This window comes from Callithrix jacchus, chromosome 12 (genome assembly GCF_049354715.1).
Source record: "Callithrix jacchus isolate 240 chromosome 12, calJac240_pri, whole genome shotgun sequence".
Lineage (NCBI taxonomy): Eukaryota > Metazoa > Chordata > Mammalia > Primates > Cebidae > Callithrix > Callithrix jacchus.
The window spans coordinates 19,645,811-19,670,339 of NC_133513.1; the positions used below are offsets into that span (position 1 = coordinate 19,645,811).

Below are 24,529 nucleotides of genomic sequence, written 5' to 3' on the forward strand. Positions count from 1 at the left end.
ATTGAGGGTGCCAGGTATGGGGGAGGGATGTCATCATTTGCTAAGAAGGGATTGATGGTTCAGTCGGTTCATTGCTTGGGTGAACAGCGCTTACTAAACACTTTGCAAGGCCCTCTGAGGAGTATCATCCATCACACTTTTGCAGCTGATTCAGGAGGCTGTCAGGACAGGTGTCATGGGCTCATCTTACAGATGAGGAAACTGGCATTCAGAGAGGTGAAGCCAGGCCCACACTTCCTAGCCTGGGAATGCAGAGGTAGGATTAGTACCTACATCACCCAGTGTCTGTCTGCTCCAGTGCCACCTGTTGCCCCAGTTGCCCCAGGTAACCTACTCAATGCGAGATGAAGAGGAAGAGGGCATCACTGGTCACCTTTTGTATTTTGGGCTTAGTGCTGCAGATGTGCATTCCATGCCTCAGGTGAGAGAGCCATGTGCCCTTGTTGGTGAGCCATACTTGATAAAAAGTCACTCAGGTGTTCACTGACTTACCTCACCTTCCAATTTTACCTTTTCAAGTTATGGGGAACCAAAAAAGCAAATCCCAGGGAACCAAGAAAGCAAATCCCTGCCCAAACAGCTGATGCCTCTGTCGGGTAGATACCCAGTTGCTGGGCCTCTGCCACCTTGTCCTAGTCCAAAACTAAGTCCCCATTCACCCTGTGACCCCAGAAACTTTTCTGAGACCTAGGGAACTGGTGGTTTTTATTTACTGATAGTTAACTAAAGCATGCATTTGCATCATACCAGTTTTTGAATGCAGTAAATACAGCGACCCATCTCCCAGTCCCATGAATATTTCATTTTGGAGATGACTGCATAAATATTGTATTTGGATATTATGGTCCGAGACATCACATTAAAATTGCAAGACGATGCTATTATCCCATATAATGGAACATGAAATTAAAAACCTGGTGCATGGAAAGAAAAATTTTGCTAGCACTCTCACCTGTATTTCTGGTCCCTCTCACAGTCAGTCTGGTTACCATGTTAGTTTGAATGCAAATTATCTACAGTTGAAAATTTCAAGCATGGTTAACTGCACCAACTGGACATTTTTATATAATTAGCACTAGCCAGAGTCAAGGCCTGATTTTATTTTCCTAAACTCAGGGGCTTCCTTTAATGGCCCAGTTAGAGCTCACTTACATTTCAGTGGGTTGATACTGTGAGTATTAGGAAAAATCTTTGCTGAGTTCCTGCCCAGCAAGAACAGGGCTTTGCTAATGAGCTTGGATTATCTGTCTTTCATTATCTGTCTGACCCCTATAGGGATTTAACTTTACAACCCAGACCTAGTCCAACTTTGTGTTTTACCAAGGGAAACTAAGACTCAGAGAGGATTCCTCTTCAGCAAGAACATGACTTTGCTAATGAGCTTGGATTCTGCATGTGGAAAGATGTGTTGGAGAAAGAGCAAGACCCATGACTTTGGACTCCTGGGTCTTTTGGTTGGTTCTGCACTTGTGTTGAGTCCTCTGTGTCCTTAGGAAAGTTGCCAGTCTTCTCTGGGCTCCCATGTATTCATATGAGACACATTGCTTGGCTCACACCCTTTTCCTGAGTATAACCAAGTGACTTACAGAATATCAAAGCTGGAGAGTGCCTTGGGAATTACCTAACCCAGGATGATTATGACTGGGCCCGTGGCTTATGGGCTGGATTCATCCTAGAGATATGTTTTATTTAACCAGAAACACCGTTTTATTTGAAGAGAATTGAAGTGCATTTCGGAATGTATGTTTTCCACTTTTCTGCTAATTTCATCACTCCTTGCTCTTTCACACTCAGCCTGCCTTCACATGCTTCCATTATCTGTCTGACCCCTCTAGGGATGTAACTTAACAACCTGGACCTAGCCCTTGTATTTTACCAGGGAACAAACTGAAACTCACAGAGGACTCCTTAACATTTCGAAGTTACTCAGCTGGTGCTAGGTAAAACCACACTGTCCCATAGATGAAAAGCACATGTCAGCCAAGTTAAGTCTGTTCTCTGCCGGCATCATCGTCATCACCAATTCATTACACCATCATCAATTTCGTTAGGACTTAGATGTATTATATCATTGTTTTCCATAGTAGCCAATGTCTAGAGGTAGGCGTTCTGCTCATGCAGAAAAGAAAATGCTAAGAATGTAGGTTTATTAAATGAGGTTTCAAATATTTCCCTGGAGTGGATGTCAGTGGATTTGTGGGAGGTCCAATGGGAAGGACTTCTTTTCTAGAATTCAGTGTGACTACCAGGGCAGGACCATCTTCAGCTTCCAGACCCTCAGGTCTCCTCATCCCAGTAGACTTTTCTTGAGCAGCTGGCCCACACTGTTGTAGGACCTGTAAGGGAGGCCGAAAGACTGGAGCCACGGTGTGTTGTAGTGAGAACAAAGGCTCCCGGGGAGGAGGCGGGTAACTCCAGTCTGAACAGTCACGAGGTCTGTTGTAGAAATGGAAACAGCTGTAGAAAGCTAAGCAGACTGGCTTAGTGGAAGAGGAGGAGGCATTCTTGTGCCACAGCCGTGGCTACCCACCCTGTCTGGAGCCTAAGAACCTCCCCCACACATCATGGTCTTGATGAAGTTCCAATCATTCAGGCATGTATTAGGACTTTTTCAAATGCAAGTGAGGAATCCCATCTCAAAAATGCCTTAAGCACATAACACACAAGTCTGGGACTGAATCAGGCACAGTGAGAGCCACAATCTCAAGTGAACCCATCAAGACCTTGGCACTGCATCTTTCTGTCACCTCTCTTATTTCTGGTTTGTGGCATTGTCAGACAACCTCTATACTCATGGTGATGATACGGCTACCAGCAACCCGAGGCTCACATCCTCCCTGCCAGAAATCCCATAGAAAAGCCCCTCCTTCTCAGTAGCTCCAGCAACAATCCAAGACCTAGTCTCAGACTCGGCTTGCATTGCTGGCTTATCCCTGAACTGATTTTGGAGGCCAGGCAGATGGGATACTCTGACCCATCCTGGGTCATGTTCCCACCCCTGGTGCTAGGGGTGGGATACAGACCCAAGTAAACTCAGAGTTAAGGGTGAGTCCAAAGTCAAGCAAAAGGTGGTTCCCAGAAAAATCATAAACAGATGCTGGGCGGGTAAAAACAAGGCATGGAGCACTGATAACCTGCTGCAACATGGATGAACCTGGAAAACATTATGCTGAGCAAAAGATGCAGGCACAAAAGGCCATATATTGTATGATTGGCTTAATATGAAATATCTAGAATTGGTAAATCCATAGAGGCGGAGGACAGACTAATGGTTACCAGGGGCTAGCAGGAATGGGGATTGGCTGCTTAATAGGTATGGGGTTTTCTTTGGGGGGGGCCGATGAAATGTTTTGAAGCTAGGCAGAGGTGACAGTTGGGTAACCTTGTTAACAAACTAATTCCACTCAACAGTGCACCTTAAAATGCTTAATCTTAAACCACTGCTGTCATCGCAGGGCTCCTGGTCCCCCTCCAGTCTGCATGGAGTAGGCACATGGTGCCTCCTGCAGCAATCCACACGGTGCCTTTGTGCGAAATAGAAAAGGCAGCTCTTCGTCAAGACGCTTAGATCCCGTTGATCATGAAATCATTTCTTGTTCTCTTGTTATTTTACATCATATGGATGTTATCTTTATCAAAAACATACGACCTTCTCAATCTGTGTCATCTGCCCAGAGCAGTCTCCCACTTAAGCCAAGCTGGTCTGCTCCCCACACCTTTGATTAATCTGTTTTCTGTCTAGACTGTTCATTTTCTCTCCTCCCTGCAGCCCTCCCAGCTTGACTCATCCATGTTGCCATTCCTGACCACAAACCAAGTCCACAGCATCCTGGCTTTTCAGCCTTGCTTTAGTCCCCATTGTTCCAGAAGTTCCTTGAAACTCACTTAGCCTATGATTACATGTGCCTATATATTTTCCCAAAACTTCTAGGAACTCAGACTGTGAGTTCCCAGAAAAGAAAGCCTGTGGTTTATACTGTTTCCTGTCTTCCACTGTATCCACCGCAAGGCTGGGGGTGTGGTACGCAGCGGATGTGCATTTGCTTATTGATGGATTGAGTATCCATCCATTCTCTGAATACTCAGTAAACACTTACTGTGTGCCAGGCACCTAGTGATGAGCAAAAACTAGAACGCTAGCTCCCAAGAAGCTTACAGTCAAAGAATCCCACAAATGTGTCATGGATGGCGAGCTGCTGAGTGCGTACAGATGTAAAAATGGGTTAAGAAAAGTACCGTCTCTGGGGTTTTCATGAGAGTTAAAATAGATCATCCACATAAAGCCCTTGCAATGATAATGCTTGTATGTTTTCGTTGCCATGATGATGGTGATGATGGTGGTAGTGTTAATGGGGATGGCGATGGTAATAGTGGTGATAACGAAATTGGCGATGATGTAGTTATGATGAAAATGGTGATAGTGGTGGTGATGAAGATGGTGATAATGATGACCATGGGGGTGGTGACAGTGATCATAATGAAAATGGTGATTGATGGTAGTGGCAGCAATGGTGGAAGAAATCACTGTGTGTAAGGACTGAGAGAGTAGCTTTTGGTCTACAATCTGATTGATGAATTGAAGTTCACTAGGGGAAGATGGAAGGCGAGAGGAGGAGGAAGATCATTCCCAGCACAGACAGAATCCATGACCAGAAGGCACATGTGTAGGGAAGCTGTGGTGATATGGAGAAGCATTTATACAACAGTTATTTATAAGGGCTTGAAAAATCCAGAGTCCTAGTCACGTGTAAGGGCCAGCAGGCTCAAGGAGCAGAAACATCCCAGAGTTCAGCTCTAGACTGTAAGCTCCCATCTAGATAGCTAGCTCCTTAGGAGCAGAGATCATCCATACTTATCCTTGACCCATACCATGGGCCAGCACAGTACCTGGCAGATAATAAGTGAAATTGGTGATAGTGGTGGTGATGCTGAAGATGGTGATGATCATGGTGGTGGTGGTGGTGGTGTTGGTAACAGTGACGATGATGATGATGATGGCAATGATGACAATGGTGGTAGTGATGGTGATGATAATGAAAATGGTGATGATGGTAATGGCAATGATGGTTACATGTGCAATGAATGCTAATTGCTAATGGACTGAGTGTTTGGGCCAGAAGGCTTGGTTCCATCTCTGTCCACCCTCCCAACATGCCCACGTCACCATCTCTGGGACCTGAACGGCTTTGGTTTCTGCATCTACAAATTAGGACATGATAATTCTGCCCAGCCTGCCTTGCAAAATTCTCAACGAGATGCTTATATACTTACTAGAGTAGGAGTTATTAATCTGGGGTTCATTATTAAATTCAGGGAAGGTTCATCACTTTGGATGAGAAGAAAATGGTTTTTTTTTTAAATGAAATTTCAACTGAAATCTACCTAAAGGTAGGTGACAGATCACAATAGTAATAGCAGTAACTCAGTCACCAATAGGAATCAGATATTTTCCTGTTGCGTTATAGTTGGTGCAGATACCTCTAAATATCATTTATGCTCACCACTACTTCAAAGTTACAGGAGTTATTAGACCTGCCATGATATCTTATTTAATGTGTTAATAAAGAAACACATGTATTATCACACATTCGGTGTTGTAAAATGTATTTTGTAACCCAGGCCCCATGCAGTAGCTCACACCTATAATCCCAGCACACTGAGAGGTCAAGGCAGGAGGATTGCTTGAGGCCAGGTGTTTCAGGCCAGCCTAAGCAACATTGTGAGACCCTGTCTCTACAAAAAATGTAAGCAGCAGCCAGACATGGTGGTGCAGGCTTGTAATCCCAGTGCTTTGGGAGCTTGAGGCGGTAGGATTGCCTGAAGCCAGAAGTTCAAGACCAGTCTAGACAACATAATGAGACCCCCTCCCAATCTCTGCAAAAATAAATTTAAAAATTAGCCAGACATGGTGATGCATGCCTGTAGTTCTAGCTACTCAGGAGCCTGAGGCAGGAGGGTCACTTGAGCCCAGGAGTTTGAGGCTGTGCTGAGCTAGGATCACACCACTGTTCTTCAGCCTAGGCAATGAAACACAACCCCGTCTCAAAAAATAGTTTTAAAATGTTGTAATGCTGTATATGATGTGTGAGTCAAGAAGCACATGCATTACTCTGTGTCAGAACTTTGGTGAGTTTTTACTTTTTGCTGTTTTGTAACCCTGTATATTTTGTTGTATGCATTTAAGAGCACTATTCTGAGATAAGTGTCCATAGGCTGCATTCACCAGACTGCCAAGACCTCTGTGGCATAGGAAGGTTATTGTTAAAGTTCTCTAGAGAAGGGTAACTGTAGCAGATGATCATTGTCATCTGACTGTGCTAGGTAAGTCCCCTGGGCTCGCTAAGTCTCAGTTCCCTCATATGGAAATTGGGGGTCAAATGGTACCTGCCTCATAGGGATAAATACAGTGTGTTTATCACTTGTGGGGATCAAGTGATAAACTCCACAGAGATCCCTGGCTCAGGACCTGCCACACACCAAGCATTGCTGTCGTCGCTGACTGGGTTGTGTTGTTTGGACTCTGCCTGGAGTTCTGTCTTTCTAGACGCCCCTGGGCTAAGGGCGACTCTGTCTCTCCCAGGTTCATCCGGAAGCAGGGCCTGGATCGGCTCTTCCTGGAGTGCGACGCTCACATGTGGCGCCTGGGAGATCGGCGGATCCCAGAGGGCATCGCCGTGGATGGCGGCTCAGACTGGTTCCTGTTGAACCGGAAGTTTGTAGAGTATGTGACCTTCTCCACAGATGATTTGGTGACCAAGATGAAACAGTTCTATTCCTATACCTTGCTTCCTGCTGAGGTGAGTATCTGGGAGAAATTCCCCAAAGAAGCTAGAGGGGCCTCACTCTAGCCTTTGTGGCAAAGCAGATGCTGAACTTTTGGCAGAGAGATTCTGGGTCCACCTGCATTGTCCTCCGTACATTCAGATATCCTTGCTGTCTTAGCAGGGCCCCTGATTTCCCTCCAGTCTGCACCGAGGCTGCATGGAGTAGATACATGCTGCTGCCACCAGCAGTCCACACAGTGGCTTTGTGCAAAATAGAAAAGGCAGCTCGTCCTCAAGATACTTGTCTTTCATTGGTCATAAAAATGACACGATATACAGATTTTATTAGAACAAAATACTCACTGCTATTTTCCAGAAAACCATTTTGTAGAAAACAAACCCTTCTGATATCTGCAATGCTGATAGCACCCCCAAAAGTAACACAATGCAGACTGGATGTGGTGGCTCACGCCTGTAATCCCAGCACTTTGGGAGGCCAAGGCTGGTGAATCACAAGATCAGGAGTTTGAGACCAGCTTAGCCAATATGGTGAAACCCTGTGTCTCTATTAAAAATACAAAAATTAGCCAGGCGTGGTGGCAGTTGCCTGTAGTCCCAGCTACTTAAGAGGCTGAGGCAGAAGAATTGCTTGAACCCAGAAGGCAGAGGTTGCAGTGAGCCAAGATGGTGCCACTTCATTCCAGACTGGGCGAAAAAATGTTACACAGTGAGTAACCTGCACAACTGTATATGCTGACCCTTTCAGGACACACCCACATCAACTTTTTTTTTTTTTTTTTGAGGCAGAGTCTCTCTGTCACCCAGGCTAGAGTGCAGTGGTGCAATCTCGGCTCACTGCAGGCTCCTCCTTCCAGGGTCAAGCAACTCTCCTGCCTCAGCCTGCTGAGTAGGTGAGATTACAGGCACCCAGCTAACTTTTTTATTTTTAGTAGAGATGGGTTTTAGCCATGTTGGCTGGGCTGGTTTTGAACTCCTGGCCTCAAATGATCCACCTGCCTCAGCCTCTCACAGGGCTGGGGGATTGCAGGCATAAGCCACCATGTCCAGCCCCCACATCAACTTTTGATATATCCTTCACAGTGATCATGTAATGACCATCTTTTTATATCAAGCATCCCTTTTCTCATGTTAAGTATTGCTTTATCATTCCCTGAAGGAAAGAGTATTGCTTTCATGAGTCATACTCCAGTAATCCAGAGTATTCTAAAACAGCCCCATCTAGAAGTGGGGAGGGGATCCAGTTCTGAAGGATTGCCAGTGGCATCCCCGTAGCTGCCTGCTGGGCAGAGCTGGCTCCATTTCTGTTGAGCTGTGGCATTTCTCATGAATGGCCCCTTGTTGCTTCCCTGGACCACACAGGTGAGGTGTCTTTCTGCAGGCCAGATAACCCACCATATTTCTCACCTGTGTCTGGGGCAATGCCAAGTTCCAGGGAGGGCTGACTGCCCTTGTCACCCAGAGGGATGATGAGCTTGTCATCGCTGGGCTGGGTTTTACTATTCTGCACACATGTTAAGTAATCAGCTTTTAATCCTATTTCAGCAAAAATCACCTTTTCTCTCAATTCCGATAACCTCCTCATCCATTATCTTGCAGGAAATTTCTGTATCATTATGAAAGGACACAGGGCAATCGGTAATTGGGTACTTTTTCCCACTGCTTGATGGAGAATATATGCCTCCCTGGGCTTGTAGGCAATTCAAGCTTAAAATCCAGGTTCATGGGCATGTCATTTAGCGTCACAGGAAGGTCAGCAGGGGGTGGTGCCTCATTTACCCATCCATTTAGAAGAGATTGGGAGTTTGGCTATTTTTAATCAAGACACCCACCTCAATACTGGCAGCCAAAGCTGTGTGTGTGCTTCCTCTTCCCCTCCCTGACCCAGGATTCACAAGCACATATGCTCCAGGGTCTCTGTTCATTCCCACCTCCTGCATCTCTGCCTTCCCTCCCTTCTCTCAGACCACTTCAAGGGGAGTGGTTTAGAAGAAATTCGAAGGCTGTGCCCATAAACTTGTAACGGGCAGAGACAGATTCCCTTAGGGAGAGAGAACAGGGAGGAATTATTTTCTCCTGGTACCCAGGACTGTCATAAAACAGTGTTGAAATGCTATAGAAGTATTCTCAGGTACTCCAGTGAGAGGTTGGCCAAGTGTCCTGGAATGGGGAGAAAATATGGCACCTGGTTCAGTACCATGGACAGCAAGCAGCCCCATGTTGCAGTCCCAGGATGCAGGAAGCCCTGAATCAAATGCAGGCATCAATCTGGCCACCCTACCCCAGGGGTGAAATTCCAGAGCATCCACCTGCATTCTCAGTTGGACCACATGGTCAGCTGACCTCAAATGCATGCAGAGTATGTAAGAGTCTTTGTAATTTTTAAAGAAAAGAGGTTTAATAGACTCATGGTTCTACAAGCTGTACAGGAAGCTGCCCAGCTTCTGGCAAGGTGCCACATTCTTTTAAACAAGCAGCTCCCACATGAACTCAGAGCAAGCATTCACCATTGCCCATGCCAGTTCACTTGTGGGAGGCTGGGAGAGGTCTCAGACTGGGCTTCTCTTCCCTGCAGTCCTTCTTCCACACGGTCCTGGAGAACAGCCCCCACTGTGACACCATGGTGGACAACAACCTGCGCATCACCAACTGGAACCGCAAGCTGGGCTGCAAGTGCCAGTACAAGCACATCGTGGACTGGTGCGGCTGCTCCCCCAACGACTTCAAGCCGCAGGACTTCCATCGCTTCCAGGTGAGACGTTCATGGTCTGCCAGCCTCCTCAGTGATGCCTTTCCAACACACCTAGCAGAAATCCGAGGCCAGACCTCCAGGTCATCTTATCCTGTGGTGCCCAAACCTGGCTGTTGGTAATAGTAACAGCATCAGCAATAGCCAAGGTTTATTGAGCACTTACTACAGGTCAAGGCTGTTCCAGCCAGGTTGACTCATTAACCCAAAAAACAACCTTTTATTATTTTTATTCTATCTTAGGGATAGGAAAACAGACACAGAAAGGTAAAACTTTCCAAAGGCCCTACTCATGTTATATTCTCTTTACTACCTTTTCTTCAGAATCCCCTGAACTATTTGTTAAATATGTCCCCAAGAATATGTTTTTTAAAAACTCTTGACAGTGTGGCCTGCTGTCCCAAGCATGGTGGGATGTTTCGCAGCACCTCTGGTTGAGAACCACTGATCTCCAGTGATGTCCACAAATTTGCATTTTTAACGAATTGCACTTTGAGGAACATCCAGGTTTGGAAACCACTGTGTTCTGTGTACTCGAAAGAGTAACAAGAGGTAGTATTATTCCCTTTACAGCTGTCTCTAGCAATTTACAATTCTGGGGAAGGGCAGAGCCAGAAGCTGGGGAAGGTTTACTTACCATGAGCCCTGAGATGGGCACCCCCGTCCTGCTCCCTCCAAGCCAGCATGGTGGCTGGAAGGAAAAGGATTGTCTGGGCTTCTTCCTCCACCCTTCACCACAGCCAGCAGCAGAGAGCACAAATCACTCTGAGGTCACTAGAACTGCCCTGTAGAGAAGGTATGCTACTTTCCAAATCACTAATGCAGGGACACAGTGCTGGGTCAGTAACCCAGCCATTGTGTTTGATCTCCTCTGTGCCAGGCAGGGTGGGCATTGACTTCACTGGGATTTATGACACTTTTGTGCAGGTGGGGAAACTGAGGCACAGTGGGATTTTTTTTTTTTTTCCCCCACAGCCCCAGAAGTCCCTGCTGCCTTCCTGGTTCTGTGCCTAGAAGAGTACAGAATCCATTGCAGGTTGTATCTGTCATTTGTATTCCCCTCAAGGTCCTCACCCAGAAGCTCCAACCACCTTAAGCTGGCAGACAGGGAGCTGCTTAAAGCCATATCTTCCATGCTGAAAACATCTACTGAGCCAAAAGAGGGTTGCAGGGGACTCTTTAATCTATTCAAAAGAAGTCGTCGTCCCACCTTTGTAGAGTTCTCTGTGACTAGGAGTGCCCTAGTCACAGAGAACCTTCATCACTTAGAGCACAGACCCTCCACGTGGTGATTCCCCAGAGCCCCATCCTTCCCTAGATAGCAGCATTTGTATCCTACCCAGCATCCTGGGGACATTGTAGCCTCTGATAAAGACTGGCCAACCTAGAAACCGCCTCATGTTCTCACAGCAACCAAAGATTAAGAATCTCACCCAAACTCTAGAGTCAAGACACTGCCGCTATCAGAAACTCTTGTTCTTGTGCAAAGAACTAGGAGAACAAGAATGACAGATAGAGCCACATCGCCTTTTAGAAGATCCAGCTATGGTCAGAATCACAGGCAGAGAAAGGAGTTCATCCTGCCCCCAAGGCCAGTTCCCTACTCCTAGAAAAGGACGACTCACAGGTCCTTAGATAGATGGGTTCCTGGTAAGGAGGGGCTAGTGATGATAATCAAATAGCAGCCCCTACTATGCTAGTAACCCATATTAAGGATACTGAGTGGCTTGACTTACACAGCTGGAAAGTAGCAAAATGAGGATTTGAACTCAGGTGGTCTAACTCTCCTCAGTGCTGCTGTAAAAGAAACCAAGCTACCCTCCCCCCCATAGAGCAGACTGGCGACGAGAGGTGGAGAATAACACCAAGGGTACTTACTATCAGGGGGCTTCCAGTTTACTCAGTTGGCTCAGTCCTGGAGTGATATACAGTAGAAAGAGCTTGGATTTTGGGGTCATCCATTCAGGGTTCACATCTTACAACGGTGTGAGTCTGTACATACCGCTTTGCCTCTAAGTTCAGTTTTCTCATCTGTAAAATGGGAATCATCATACCTGCCTCGCCAAGTTATGGGGAAAATTAGAAGGACACAGTTGCAATGCCCTGCATATGGTGTGTGGTCAGTAGTTATTGCTGCTATTACTCTACCTCCATGAAAACAGTGCTGGACCCAAATTTAGGTCAATAATAATACTAGACCATTATAAGCTCCTCAAGGGAGAGGCCTGTGTTTTATTAGTTTCCGCAGCCCTACACAAGGGGTCAGCAAACTCTGGCCCTGGGGGCCAAAGTCAGCCCACTGCCTGCTTCTGTAAATGTAGTTTTATTGGGACACAGCCATATCCGTTTATTTAGTCTCTTGTCTGTGGCTTTTATGGTATAAAAGCACAGTTGAGTGGTTTCATAGCTATTTTAAATATTTACTGTCTGGCCTTTTACTGAACATAAACTATAAAACCTGGTGGATTACAGGTGCTTAGTATTTCTCTAACCCTCAACCCTGACTCTTCGTTCTGTCTCTGCCAATGACTTGCTGTGTGTTCTCAGGTAAGTCCCTTGCCATCTCTGGTCCTGTTTTCTTGAGAGTGGTCCTCAAACACTGCATCATAATCATCTGGGAATGTTTTTGGAGCCTCACTCCCAGAGACGTGGACTCAGGAGGTCCTTTTGCTTTAGACAAAGTCTCGCTCTATCATCTAGGCTGGAATGCAGTAGCATAATCTCAGCTCACTGCAACCTCCGCCTCCTGGGTTCAAGAGAGTCTCCTGCCTCAGCCTCCTGAGTAGCTGGGACTACAGGTCCATGCCCAGCTTGGAATCTGAATTTCTGATTCCTTGTGAGTTTGCAAGTTGGCTGAAATACGAAAGAGGCAATAAGGCATGGTGGAGACTGCAGTGAGCAGAAGAACCGAGGTGCGGCCTAAAGAAACAACCAGTATTCACCTTTACCCAGTGGTTACCACATGGAGTGTGGGCCTGGGGTTGCCAGATCAATTGCTGTTTAAGGCGAAGCCAAAAGAATTTCTGGAACTCTTTCATGTTTTCAATATTGCCAGCTCATTCGACTTTAAAACACTGCTGGCCAGCTAAAAGGTATCTGGAGGCTGTATTTGCCCTAGATTACTAGGCTGTGACCTCCAGCAAAATGATTTCCAAGATCCGTCTCAGCTATTACCATCTAAGATTTAATTTATGTAGCAGACATCTAAATGATGCTTAGTAGGTGCCTATCATCGCTTTAGATGCTATGCGCAGATGAATTCATTTAATCCTCCTCACACCCTTTTTATAACCTATGGGAATTCATTCAGGGTGGTGGCAAAAATATTAAGGGAAAATTTATCAGAGAAAGTTATATCATATAGAAAAAACCCTTAGGCCTTCCAAAAGGGTTTCAGACTTTATTTTCACCCTGAGTGAATTCCCATGTCAACCCATTTTACAGATGTTGAAACTGAGAACATAGAGGTGCAAGAAGTGTGGGAGCTAATCTGGATCACACACGATATTCCCTTAGGTTCCCCCTACCCCTGCACCCCTATCACTTGCTGATGTGGCTTTTTTTTTTTTTTTAATTACATGAGTGCAGCAGACAGCCCGGCCTACCTTCTTTGCCCGCAAGTTCGAAGCTGTGGTGAATCAGGAAATCATTGGGCAGCTGGACTATTACCTGTATGGGAACTACCCTGCAGGTACCCCTGGCCTCCGCTCCTACTGGGAGAACGTCTATGATGAGCCTGATGGCATCCACAGCCTGAGTGACGTGACGCTCACCTTGTACCACTCCTTTGCCCGCCTGGGTCTTCGACGGGCCGAGACATCACTGCACACAGATGGGGAGAACAGCTGCCGGTAAGCTCTGTGGGATGCAGAGAGGGGAGCTGAGAAGCAAGAGGCAGCTCAGGGTACAAGTGGTGGTGGGGGGTCTTCTTCCTCTTTAAGGATCTACAGTGCCACCTATACTTTCTTCCTTTGCCCAAAATTCATCTAATGCCACCTTCCTAGTGTGCATGGCATTTCCAGTCTAAGCCATCGCCACAATATTTGCTTCACTTTCTCAAATACCAGATCTGCTCTGCACCCGATGGTTTTACTCCTTCTTCATGCTACATATATATAGTTTAGAAGGAAGCTTCATGTCACCATATCATATGTAGCATTTGTCTTAAGTGGAAGGTAGCCATGAATATACGAAACTTTCTTTGATGGAAAACGTCAACTGTGTACAAAATAGAATAGTGTAACGCCACGTTCCCATCACCCAGCCCTGGCAGTCTCCAACTCAGGTCTGATCTTGTTTCATTTTCATCTTCACCCACCTTCCGCCTCCTCCCCGATCAGTTTGAAGTCAATCCCAGACATCCTATCATTTCAGCCATCAATATTTTAATAAGGTATCTCTGAAAAATAACTCCTTTTTAAAAACATTCACCATAATGTCATCATTACACCTAAAAATATCACAAAGAAAATTAATAGGCAGAACTATTGTTTAAACTTCTCAGCCACCACTTACAATCGTCTCACCCGCCAATACGTCAGGAAAGAGTGTTCTAGAAGATGTGGAAAGAAGAGGGGAGGAGGTAGGAAAATAATTCAACATAAGCCCTCCTCCTCCCATCTCTTTTCCTAAGCCAGCCAAGACTTTCACGTTGTGTACCCGTTCTTTTGTTCCGAAGCAATATACATATTGGATATTTACATAATTGCAACAAGAATTTGGTATCCTGTTTTCTTCCCTCGGCATTATACTATTAGCCCTCATTTCTCCATGCCGCTCTGCAGCTTCCGCAATGATAATGATTCTTTTTAGTGCCTCCAGTATTCCATTGAGCAGAAGTTTCAGAGTTTGCTTAATCCAGCCCTTCACTGCTACCATTGTCAGTAATGTGCCATTGTAAATAATGTTCTAATGAATATCTTTTTGCAGAAAACCCTTTTTTTCCATTCTCTTTTCTGATTATTTGCTTAGGATAGATTCCTAGAAGTGCCTCTAATCACTCTGCTTCTTTTTCTCCCTTCTCTGCTCCATAACATAGCAACCTTTTTTTTTTTTTTTTTTTAATAGAATCAGTCTCTGACAGAGGGGAAGAAGATTGTTCCCTAACTGTCTGCAAACAGAGGCAGGTTTCTCACCTGGAATCTCATCCCTAGCCAGCAAGGATTCTGCAGGGCTAGGACACTGTCCCATCACTTCCTCCCATCCATCAAGGTTCTGATTTAGTTTAATGGGAGACTAGCCTGGGTTAGGAACCCAGGGTCTGCAGTTTAAACGCTGCTTACCAGCTAGCGACCCTGGGCAAGTCGTTCATCTCTCTGAGCTTCATTTTCCTCACCTATACACTGAGAAGAGTAATACTCATCATCTTTACATCATAAGGTGTTACGGAGTTTCAAGAAGACAATCATCAAGAACTACCTGATGGGTTATATCATGTTATTCCCATTTTAACATCATTGTACGTACTTACATACTAAATGCTCAGTATTCAGGGAATTGCTGCTATCTTAGTTGCCTGTTGCCATTATGATGCAGCCAACAGTGAACCTACTGTGTAAGATGGTAACACCTCCTTGTTCTCTTCTTGTGGTTTTCTTTGCTCACAGCCTCCCACTGCGTAGCCAACCCTTCCCAGATCAACCTCCTCTATGACTTATTCAAAGCTCACCCCACACCCACCATCCCCCGAGCTGAAAGTAGTTCAGGGCCTTCCCCTTGGCCATGCACAGAGCGCAGTATCTTGGGTCAAGGTCACTGGGGACTTGTACATATCCCCAGTACACAGTGCAGTGCCTGACACTTAAGAGGCAATAGTTGTTCCGGAGTAATGACAATTGCAGGCTTCCTAGAATGTATAAGGTAAATGATCTTACGGGAAATTCCAAAAGACACCCCCAATTTATTTAAGGTTGTTGAAAGTTTCTCCTAGTACTCGTTTTGGAATGAGGCAAGCCCTCACATTGCCGTGAGCCAGGAATCCTCTAGCATCCACCTCATTTTTTATTGTAGTGGAACGGTTGTGCCTTGCTGTGGGCAAAGCCGATGTGTTTATGAATAGGAGACTGAAAATAAATCAGGACAAAGGACCCTTATCCCAAAAGGCAGAAGAGAATAGATTTCTAGCCCTGAGGCATCTGGGGAGACAGCAAGTGAAAACTTTAACAGTCTCATTTTATCTGGGTAGTTTAGGCAAATTGTGCCTTTCCAGTCTATAAAATAACCTTTCATTAAGTAACATTTATTGATTTTGTTCTCATTAAAAAGTAAAAATGCTATTGTAAAAATTTCTGAAATTTTTACAGATTGAGAAAATAAGAAAATAAAGTTTGCTTGTAATCCACCATCCAGAAATAAGGATGTCAGGATTTTATTTCAGGTCCCCAAATTCACATGCCCTCCAGGGCCAGAAAAGCAGCACCAGAATCACTCAGTGTGGCACCTGCAGAATTGGCAACCGTGGGAACCTGGAAGTCCATGGTGCTGAAGTCCAGTACATCCCATGAGAATGTAGACTTGGAGTTGCTATCCAAATCTCCTGATTTTTTTTTTTTAATGTTCATCTTATTTAAATAAGAAAGAAAAACACCTTTGGGCCAGACGAATGCTTCTATGGCATTCCTATAGATTATTGTACAGCATCTTATTTTTCTCTTTTGAGGCATTAAGAGTTTTCATTACTTAGATACCAAATATAGTCAGGATGAGGCATCAGAAGGCTTTGTGTTCAGTCCTTGGTTACAGGGACTGTAGACGTAGCTGAGAAGCATAAGGTTCAAGAGGAAATCCTTGTAGAATTCTCACCCGTTCCGCAAGAACTGATTGAGCAGCTACCATGTGCCAGGCTCTGTGTTAGACACTGAGAATTCAGCCTTGACCCAGGCAGACCAGGCTCCTAAACTCAAAGTGTTCCCATTCTAGTTTGAAGACAGACAATACCTAAGCACCAGTAAATCAGAACAAAAGATCAGTAAGGTTAATGCTCTGCAAAAAATGAAGAGAGGCAGCAAGAATGTCCTGTGCAAAAGCCCTGAGGCAGCAATGAGCTTAGCTTGTTCAAGGATCCAAAATAAAGAAGGTGGTGGATTAGGGTAGCGGGAAACGAAAGGAGGCTAGAGAAAGCAGCAGGGCGTTGTGGAGCAGGTAAGGAGTTTGGATTTTATTGCAGGCATTAGGCAAACTATTTGTGGCATTTAAGTGGAAGATGATGGACATGGCCACTATGGGAACAGGTTTCAGTGGACAAAAGAAAGGGGGTGACAGGGAAGTTCCTGCAAAGGTCCAGGTCCAAAATGATGGTGGCTTGTACCAGGATTCTGGCAGTGTATAAGGAGAATAAAGATGGAAGGGGCCAGGTGCAGCGATTCACACCTGTAATCCCAGCTATGTGGGAGGCTGAGGCAGGGAGAATTGCTTGAACCTGGGAGATGGAGGTTGCAGCAAGCCGAGATTGTGACACTGCACTCTAGCCTGGCTGACAGAGACTCTGTCTCAAAAAAAAGAAGAGAGGCAAGTAATCAAAGACTGGCTTCTAGGATTTTTGACTGCTGCCTTCTGGAAACACTTTCTTCCTTTGCCTCTCAAGACAAGGTCTCCTGCTTCACCCACCTTACACAACACAAACTAATGGTGCATTACTTGTCTGTTGTCACAGTAATACTGTGTAACAGGGCCAGGCACAGTGGCTCACACCTGTAATCCCAGCAGTTTGGGAGGCCGAAGTGAGTGGATCACTTCTGATGTTGGGAGTTCGAGACCCTAATCTGACCAACATGAAGAAACCCATCTCTACTAAAAAAAAAAAACAAAAAACAAAAAACAAAATTAGCTGGGCATGGTGTTGCATGCCTATAATCCCATCTACTTGGGAGGCTGAGGCAGGAGAATCGCTGGAACCCAGGAGGGAGAGGTTGCCGTGAGCTGAGATCACGCCATTATACTCCCACCTGAGCAAAAAGAGCGACACTCCATCTCAAAAAAAAAAAAGATTAAATAAAAGCACTGTGTAACACATAACTCCCAAATCACTGTTTTGAAATAATATGCATTTATGTAATCCTCAAGTTTGCAGGTCAGCTGGACAGTTTTCCTCGCCTGGGCTGGTCTGGCTCCTATATCTGCAGCCAACTGCAAGTCTGGAGGGTAGCTCTGTGGCCCTTGGCTGGGAATAGTTGCCTGATCCTAGGATGGCTTCAGCTGGGACATGTGGGGTAGTTCTGCTGGTTGAAATGTCTCATTCTCCAGCAAGCTAGCCTAGGCGTGCTCTCATGGTGACCTCAAAAGAACAAGAAAGCAAACAGAAATGTGCAAGCCATCTTGAGGCCCTGACTCAGAACTGACATGACAGCCCTTCTACCACTTTCTGTTGTCCAAAGAAGATTCCAGAGGTAGGAAAATAGGTTCTGCCTCCCTGGTACAAGGAAACTTGCAAAGTCACATAGAAGCGAGCCTAACATACAGGAAATGTGAGATTTGGGGATATTAATGCAGGTGACCACTGGCTCTTTCATGACACTCTCTTTGCTGTCCAATACGGTAGCCACTAGCCACAGTGGCTATTTAAGTGTAAATTAACTAAAACTCCATTTTTAAATTTAGTTCCTCAGTCACAGGCCACATTTCAAGTGCTCAACAGTCATATGTTGCCAGTGGCTCCTTTACTGGACAGCACAGAATACTGGTCAGGTGACAGGCACACCAAAATCTCACAGATCACCACTAGAGAACATATTCATGTCACCAAATACCACCTGTTCCCCAAAACCCTATGGAAATAAAAAGGTTTTGGCCGGGTGCTGTGGCTCACACCTGTAATCCCAGCATTTTGGGAGGCTAAGGTGGGCAGATCACTTGTGGTCAGGAGCTCGAGACCAGCCTGGCCACCATGGTAAAACCCAATCTCTACTAAAAATATAACAATTAGCCAGGCGTAGTGGTGCACGCTTGTAATCCCAGCTACTCAGGAGCCTGAATCGGGAGAACCACTTGAACCCAGTAGGCAGAGTTTGCACCACTGCACTCCAGCCTGGGCAACAAAGCAAGACTCCATCTCAAAAGAAAAAAAAAAAAAAGAACAGAACATTTCTGTGATTGCAGGAGGTTTTGTGGGACAGCCCTGACTAGATTTTGCTTTGGTCATCAAATCACAAAACAATCCCTGGACTTTCTGCTCCCAAAGTAAAGATTTAGAACAGGTTTGTATGAACTGTGAATGCCCAGCAAATAATCTGAAGACTGTGCAAGTTATTTTTTTTCATGCACTACCCTTCCCCGGAAGGCATCCCAGTAACAAGGCAGTGATTTCAGGAGATGCGTGAACACAGGAAGGCAGCTTCTCTACCTGTTATAATTGGACATAAAGACTTAAAACTTAAGATCAGGACCAGAGGGAAGGCTGCATTTAGCTGAGCAGGGACAGTTATTTGTGAAATGCTATTATGAGGGACCCACAAGCACCTTCTTAATGCTGTTTACACATTGCACAAGCGGCAGCTTTTTATCTGACAACTAGGAAAGATACGGAGCCAGACTCCTCCCAGGTACTCCTCTTCTGCTCTCTGCTTCCCCCTTTTCTTTGGACATCTTGCTTAGCTTCCCTGCTTTTGTGGATCAAAGACATGCATTTTAAAACAACCAGCCACCTATGCATGTATGCGAGTATATGCCTATGTGTTTATCTCAGATTGACAATCATTGTTAAAGATGATAACTACCATCAGTGGTGAGGACTGTGAGACCATAAATCAGTACTTCTGAAATAGTTAAGCTGCAGAGGCGAGGAGCCTCTTGGAGATTTAAACAGGGAGAGAGATGAATGAAAGGTTTTGCTCAAGGATGTTTAACACAGCACCATTTAGGAAAGCAAAAAATTAGAGTTGTCCAATGATAAGGAACTTGCTTAATATAATCTGGTATTAAGTACGATGAAATACTGCGCATCAACACAGTATGTCAACAAAATCATATCTTCAGAGACTTTTCAAAGATGTGATAATCCTCAGGAAATACTATGGAACAAAAATAGAATAATAGGATACATAGAAAGATGCCAACTCTGTAGTACTTATGCAAATAGATGCTTAGAAAATCAGGCTGAAGGGGAATCCATCAATATGACAGTGTTCACACACCATTTTCACTGCCCAGTACCAAGCACCAGAGGACTGATAAATATCTGTGAATTGACATTATTTATGGGAAGAGGCATGGAAAGCAGTCATTTTACTTTCTTTGTTGTACTTTTCTATGGTCAGCATGTTTTCCATTTATAATCAGCAAAAAAAAAAAAGTATTCATAGTCATTGAGATCACAGATACCTAGGGAGCAGCTTTCAGACAGATGTAAGGAATATGGTAGACATTATACACGATGGGGACGGCGTTAGGAACAGGACTAGCATGGTGGGTTGGGGAGTCTCCCTGTGATCCGACAAACCTCAGGCCTTAACCCATGAGCACTGTGTTTTCAGGTACTACCCCATGGGCCACCCAGCATCTGTCCACCTCTACTTCCTTGCTGACCGCTTCCAGGGATTTCTGATCAAGCATCATGCCACCAATCTGGCCGTGAGCAAACTCGAGACTCTGGAGACATGGGTGATGCCAAAAAAAGTCTTCAAGATCGCAAGCCCACCCAGTGACTTTGGAAGGCTTCAGTTTTCCGAGGTAAGAGGCCAGGTGTGGTCACATTGCATTGTCTTTTGCACTTCCCTTGCGCATGTTCTACTCCACAATCTGACACTTCTAGTTGGAGATGGAGGAGAAGAGGACTTGGAGATCCCTAAAGATAAGCTGACCCTGTGCCTGGAGAAATTCTCCCGCCCCAGTCACTGGCACCAGCATCTTAAACAGGAAAGGATCAAACCAACTGTAACATGGATGTATTTTTTAGAGTAAAATTTCTGCTCCTCTGAATTTTTCATCCTAGCCAGTGATGACTCCTAAACCAGTGTCAGCAATAAACCAGTTTTTTAATGAAGTAGTGGTACCAGTCCCATGTTACATAATGGACAACTGAAGCTTACAGAGATCCAAAGATTTTCTGGTTTGCTAGGAAGTGGGAGAGCTCAAAATTCAACCTAAGTGTCTTTGGCCACAAATCCTCTGCTTAGTTGTGGTTTTGTCTCCCCAGGTTTTAGCATACATGTATTAGCTCATGGGACGTACCAGATCAGTCATTGAATATATGATGAGTGCATGGATGGACAGATGCGTCGCATAGCTAGCATTTTTGATCATTCTGATCCAAATCCAAATGATGTACCTTCAGAGAAGCCTTCCCTGGCCACCCACATACAGCACCACAATAGCTACATTCTCCACCCAACCCTTCCCTATTTTAATGCTTTTTCTTAGCATTTACTATCTAAAATTATCTTATCGCTTTATCTGATCACTCACTGATTGTTCAGAAGAGAGCTGAAACTGTGTCTCCCTCATTCACTGCGGTATCCGCAGCACAGAGAGAATACGTCGTATTTGTAGATGCTGAATAAGTCTTTTACATGAATGAGTGAGTGCACTTGGGTGGTGGTGCAGGAAGGAAAGGGAAGCATGATCTAGCCTGGTGCATGGTGTCCACACAAAACTGTAGCACCTGTTTTCTGCCTTCCTCATGTCAGTAACTGCTAAGGAGGTGATTTGTCACAATGATTCTGACTGCTGGATTGGGGACCAAGAGTCTACCTGTAGAATATGGTGCCTCTTGAGGGGCTAGGAGTATGTTGCAGGGAGGGGGAGTCCCACCTGCTTATATTCTCCTTGCCAGTCCTTCTCCAGCCCCTGTGGACTTCCTGACTAACCTCTGCTCCAGTGAATGTATCCCATGACATACAGGCACCAGCGCGAGTTTCTTGTTAATCCACTGTTTTCAATTAAGGCTCCCAGTGGATTTTCTGGATGTGTACTGCCAAGGGAGCCCAATCCATAAATTACTGGCGTCAGGGGGCAATTAGACACTGCCCCAGTTGGATTCTGTGCTAGGGGCCTGAGCAGCCAATTGACAACATTAATGTCGCATTAAAGAGATGAAAGCCTGGTGTCTGGGCTCTCCCTGCTTATCAGCCTGCTGTTAGGCGACTGGGTACCTCTGGCAGTAACAAATGATGTTGGCCCCTCCATGGCTAGTGCTTTGGGGGAGGGTCCTTACTACATAGGTCTGGTACTTTTGGTGTGAAAACCACCAAGATCACGGGCAAAAGTAACACCATGTAATGCAGAGAGCCCTAACTTGTATATTGAATTTTTTCTAACGTCTCAATTAATGTTAATGGCAAATGAACAAAAAGGCAAGGAAGAACTCCAGGGCCACTCTGTGGGCTATTTAGAATCTCCTTGGTGTTAGCACCATCCCAGGGCCTTGCATTCCCAGTGCCTGGCTCACAGCAGGTGGCCAGTGTGGCTGAACAGCTTGAATATATTTCTCCAATCCATGGGGATCCCATGCTATTGACTTGGAAAAAAAAAAGATGCTCATTCTTTCCACAGGTTGTCACTGAGTGTCTACAGTGTGCTAGGTTCAGGAGGGATTGTGGTGAACCAGACAAACCAGGACCCTGTGGTCATGGAATTGCAGTCCAGTAGGGCAGCCAGCCAGCGAGTAAGCAAATAGATACACAAACAGCTCAGCTAATGACAGGTATTCTAGAGAAAATACAACTTCATTCATGTGATTGCTGGGGACTCAGGACATTGATGGAGACAAGCTTCCATAGCATGATTCATCCAGGAAGGCTTTTCCAAGGAGATCACTGCAGAGCAAACATTTGTAAGAGAGCCAGTCCTGGGGAGACGTGGAGCATTCAGAGCAGAGAAGAGCGTATACAAAGGCCCTAAAGCACTGGGAATGAGCCAGGAGTACTCGAGTTGCAGTAAGACCAATGTGCTGAGGGCAACAAGTGAGAGGAAAACTGGTAGAAGAGAGGCCTGAGAAAGTAGAGTGGTCTTGTAGCCCCTGGAAAGACGTTCAAGTTGTATTTTAAATGCAACAGAAAGATGGAAGGAAAATGGTGCCTAGGAGGCAGGACTAACTTACAGCTCCCACTCAGATGGACAGAGCAGCATGTGGAGCCCCACATCATGAACTTTTGCTCCAAAAACTACTGCAGGAACACGCCAGGAAAGACAAGAGAATTCATAGAGCCTTTGAAGGAGGTAGATTGCCACTGCAGGCTCTGTGGAACAGCAAAGGAACTGTGAGTCTGCTTGCTTTCCCAACTGGGAGGCTCATAGCCTGGGGCAAGTTCTCAGCCCTGCTCACTGGGTGCCTGGAAGTAAAATGGGGTTCTGTTGAGTGGTGGCGCAGTGGGAGTGAAACCGGCCTTCCAGGGTGCATGGAAGCTGGGTGAGGCATGTGGCTGCTGGCTTTCCTGCACTTCCCTGGCGACCTGTGTGACTCAGCAGAGACAGGGATTACTGACTGACCAGTAATCTCCCGAGAACATAACTCCATGGACCTGAAAACCACACCCCTGGCCCCCACTGCAGCCACAGCAAGCCCTGTCCATCTTTCTCTCCCTGCCCTGGTAGCTGAAGACAAAGGACATAATCTCTTGGGAGCTCTGACCCACCACCTGACCCTACGGCAAGACTGTATCCTCTCTGTACATCTGCAGCTGATGCGCTCTTGAAAGCACCACCTCCTGGCTGGAGGCCAGCCAACACAAAAATGGCACACTTAGAAAGGAAACCAAGGGGCCGGGTGTGGTGGCTCATGCCTATAATCCTAGCACTTTGGGAGGCCAAGATGGGCAAATTACTTGAGGTTAGGAGCTTAAGACCAGCCTGGCCAACATGGTGAAACCCTGTCTCTACTAAATTACAAAAATTAGCTGGGCATGATGGCATGGGCCTGTAATCCCACTACTGGGAGAATCACTTAAACCCAGGAGATGGTGGTTACAGTGAGCTAACACCACTGCACTCCATCCTAGGTGGCTGAGCAAGACTCCATCTCAAAAAAAAAAAAAAAAAAAAACCAAGGACCCTGGCAGAGTCCATTTCACTCCCCTGCTACCCCGCACTGCAGCAGGTGCTGGTATCCACAGCTAAGAGACCTTAAAACAGATCACATCATAGGACTCTGCAGATACTCCCCAGTACCAGCCCAAAGCCTGATAGCTCCACTGGGTGGCTAGATCCAGAAGAGAAATAAGAATCACTGCAGTTCATCTCTCAGGAAGCCCAATCCCTAGGGAAGAGAAGAGAGCACCATATCAAGTTAGCACCCTAAGGGACAAAATAACCTGAACCCCAGCCCTTGAGCCCCAGATCTTTCCTCCAACATAGTCTACCCACATGGGAAGGTACCAGAAAAACAAATCTGGTAATATGACAAAGTAAGGTTCTTTAACATCCCCAGAAGATCACACTAGCTCACCAGCAATGTATTCAAATCAAGAAGAAATCTCTGAATTACCAGAAAAAGAATTCAGATATTTGACTATTAAGCCAATTAAGGAGGCACCAGAGAAAGGTGTCAAGTCCAACTTAAAGAAATAAAAAAAAAAATGATATAGGATATGAATGGAAAATCTCCACTGAAATGTAACATAACAGAAAACAGTCAACTTCTGAAAATGAAGAACTCACTTAGAGAATTGCAAAATGCACTGGAAAGTCTCATCAGTAGAATCAAACAGTGGAAAGAACTTCAGAACTTGATGATGACAAGGCTTTCAAATTAACCCACTCCAACAAAGACAAGAAAATAATTTTTAAAAATGAACAAAGCCTTCAAGAAGTTTGGGAGTATGTTACACAACCAAACCTAAGAATAATTGGTGTTCCTGAGGAAGAAGACAAATCTAAAAGTTTGGAAAACATATTTGAGGGAATAGTTGAAGAACACTTCCCTAGCCTTGCTAGAGATCTAGACATCCAAATACAAGAAGCTCAAAACACCTGGGAAATTCATTGCAAAAAGATCATGCCTAGGCATATAGTCATCAGGTTATCTAAAGTCAAGACAAAGGAAATAATTTTAAGGGGCAAAAGCATTAGG

General features: G+C 45.3%; 1 protein-coding gene and 1 long non-coding RNA gene across 4 annotated transcripts in view; one reads left to right on the plus strand and one right to left on the minus strand.

Moving 5' to 3' along the window:
* XYLT1 (xylosyltransferase 1) overlaps positions 1-24,529 on the plus strand; it is a 376,528-nt gene that overhangs the window by 330,379 nt on the left and 21,620 nt on the right. Inside the window, exons 7-10 of the mRNA XM_009009228.4 lie at positions 6,581-6,797; positions 9,358-9,534; positions 13,120-13,382; positions 19,998-20,193. Of these exons, the coding sequence (XP_009007476.2) occupies positions 6,581-6,797; positions 9,358-9,534; positions 13,120-13,382; positions 19,998-20,193 (853 nt within the window). The remainder of the gene's footprint in view (positions 1-6,580; positions 6,798-9,357; positions 9,535-13,119; positions 13,383-19,997; positions 20,194-24,529) is intronic.
* The window catches only part of LOC144578592 (uncharacterized), a 366,916-nt gene continuing 355,638 nt past the window's right edge, over positions 13,252-24,529 (minus strand). For all 3 annotated transcript variants that reach the window (XR_013524698.1, XR_013524696.1, XR_013524697.1), the window contains one exon: positions 13,252-13,389. This is a non-coding gene — a long non-coding RNA (uncharacterized LOC144578592). The remainder of the gene's footprint in view (positions 13,390-24,529) is intronic.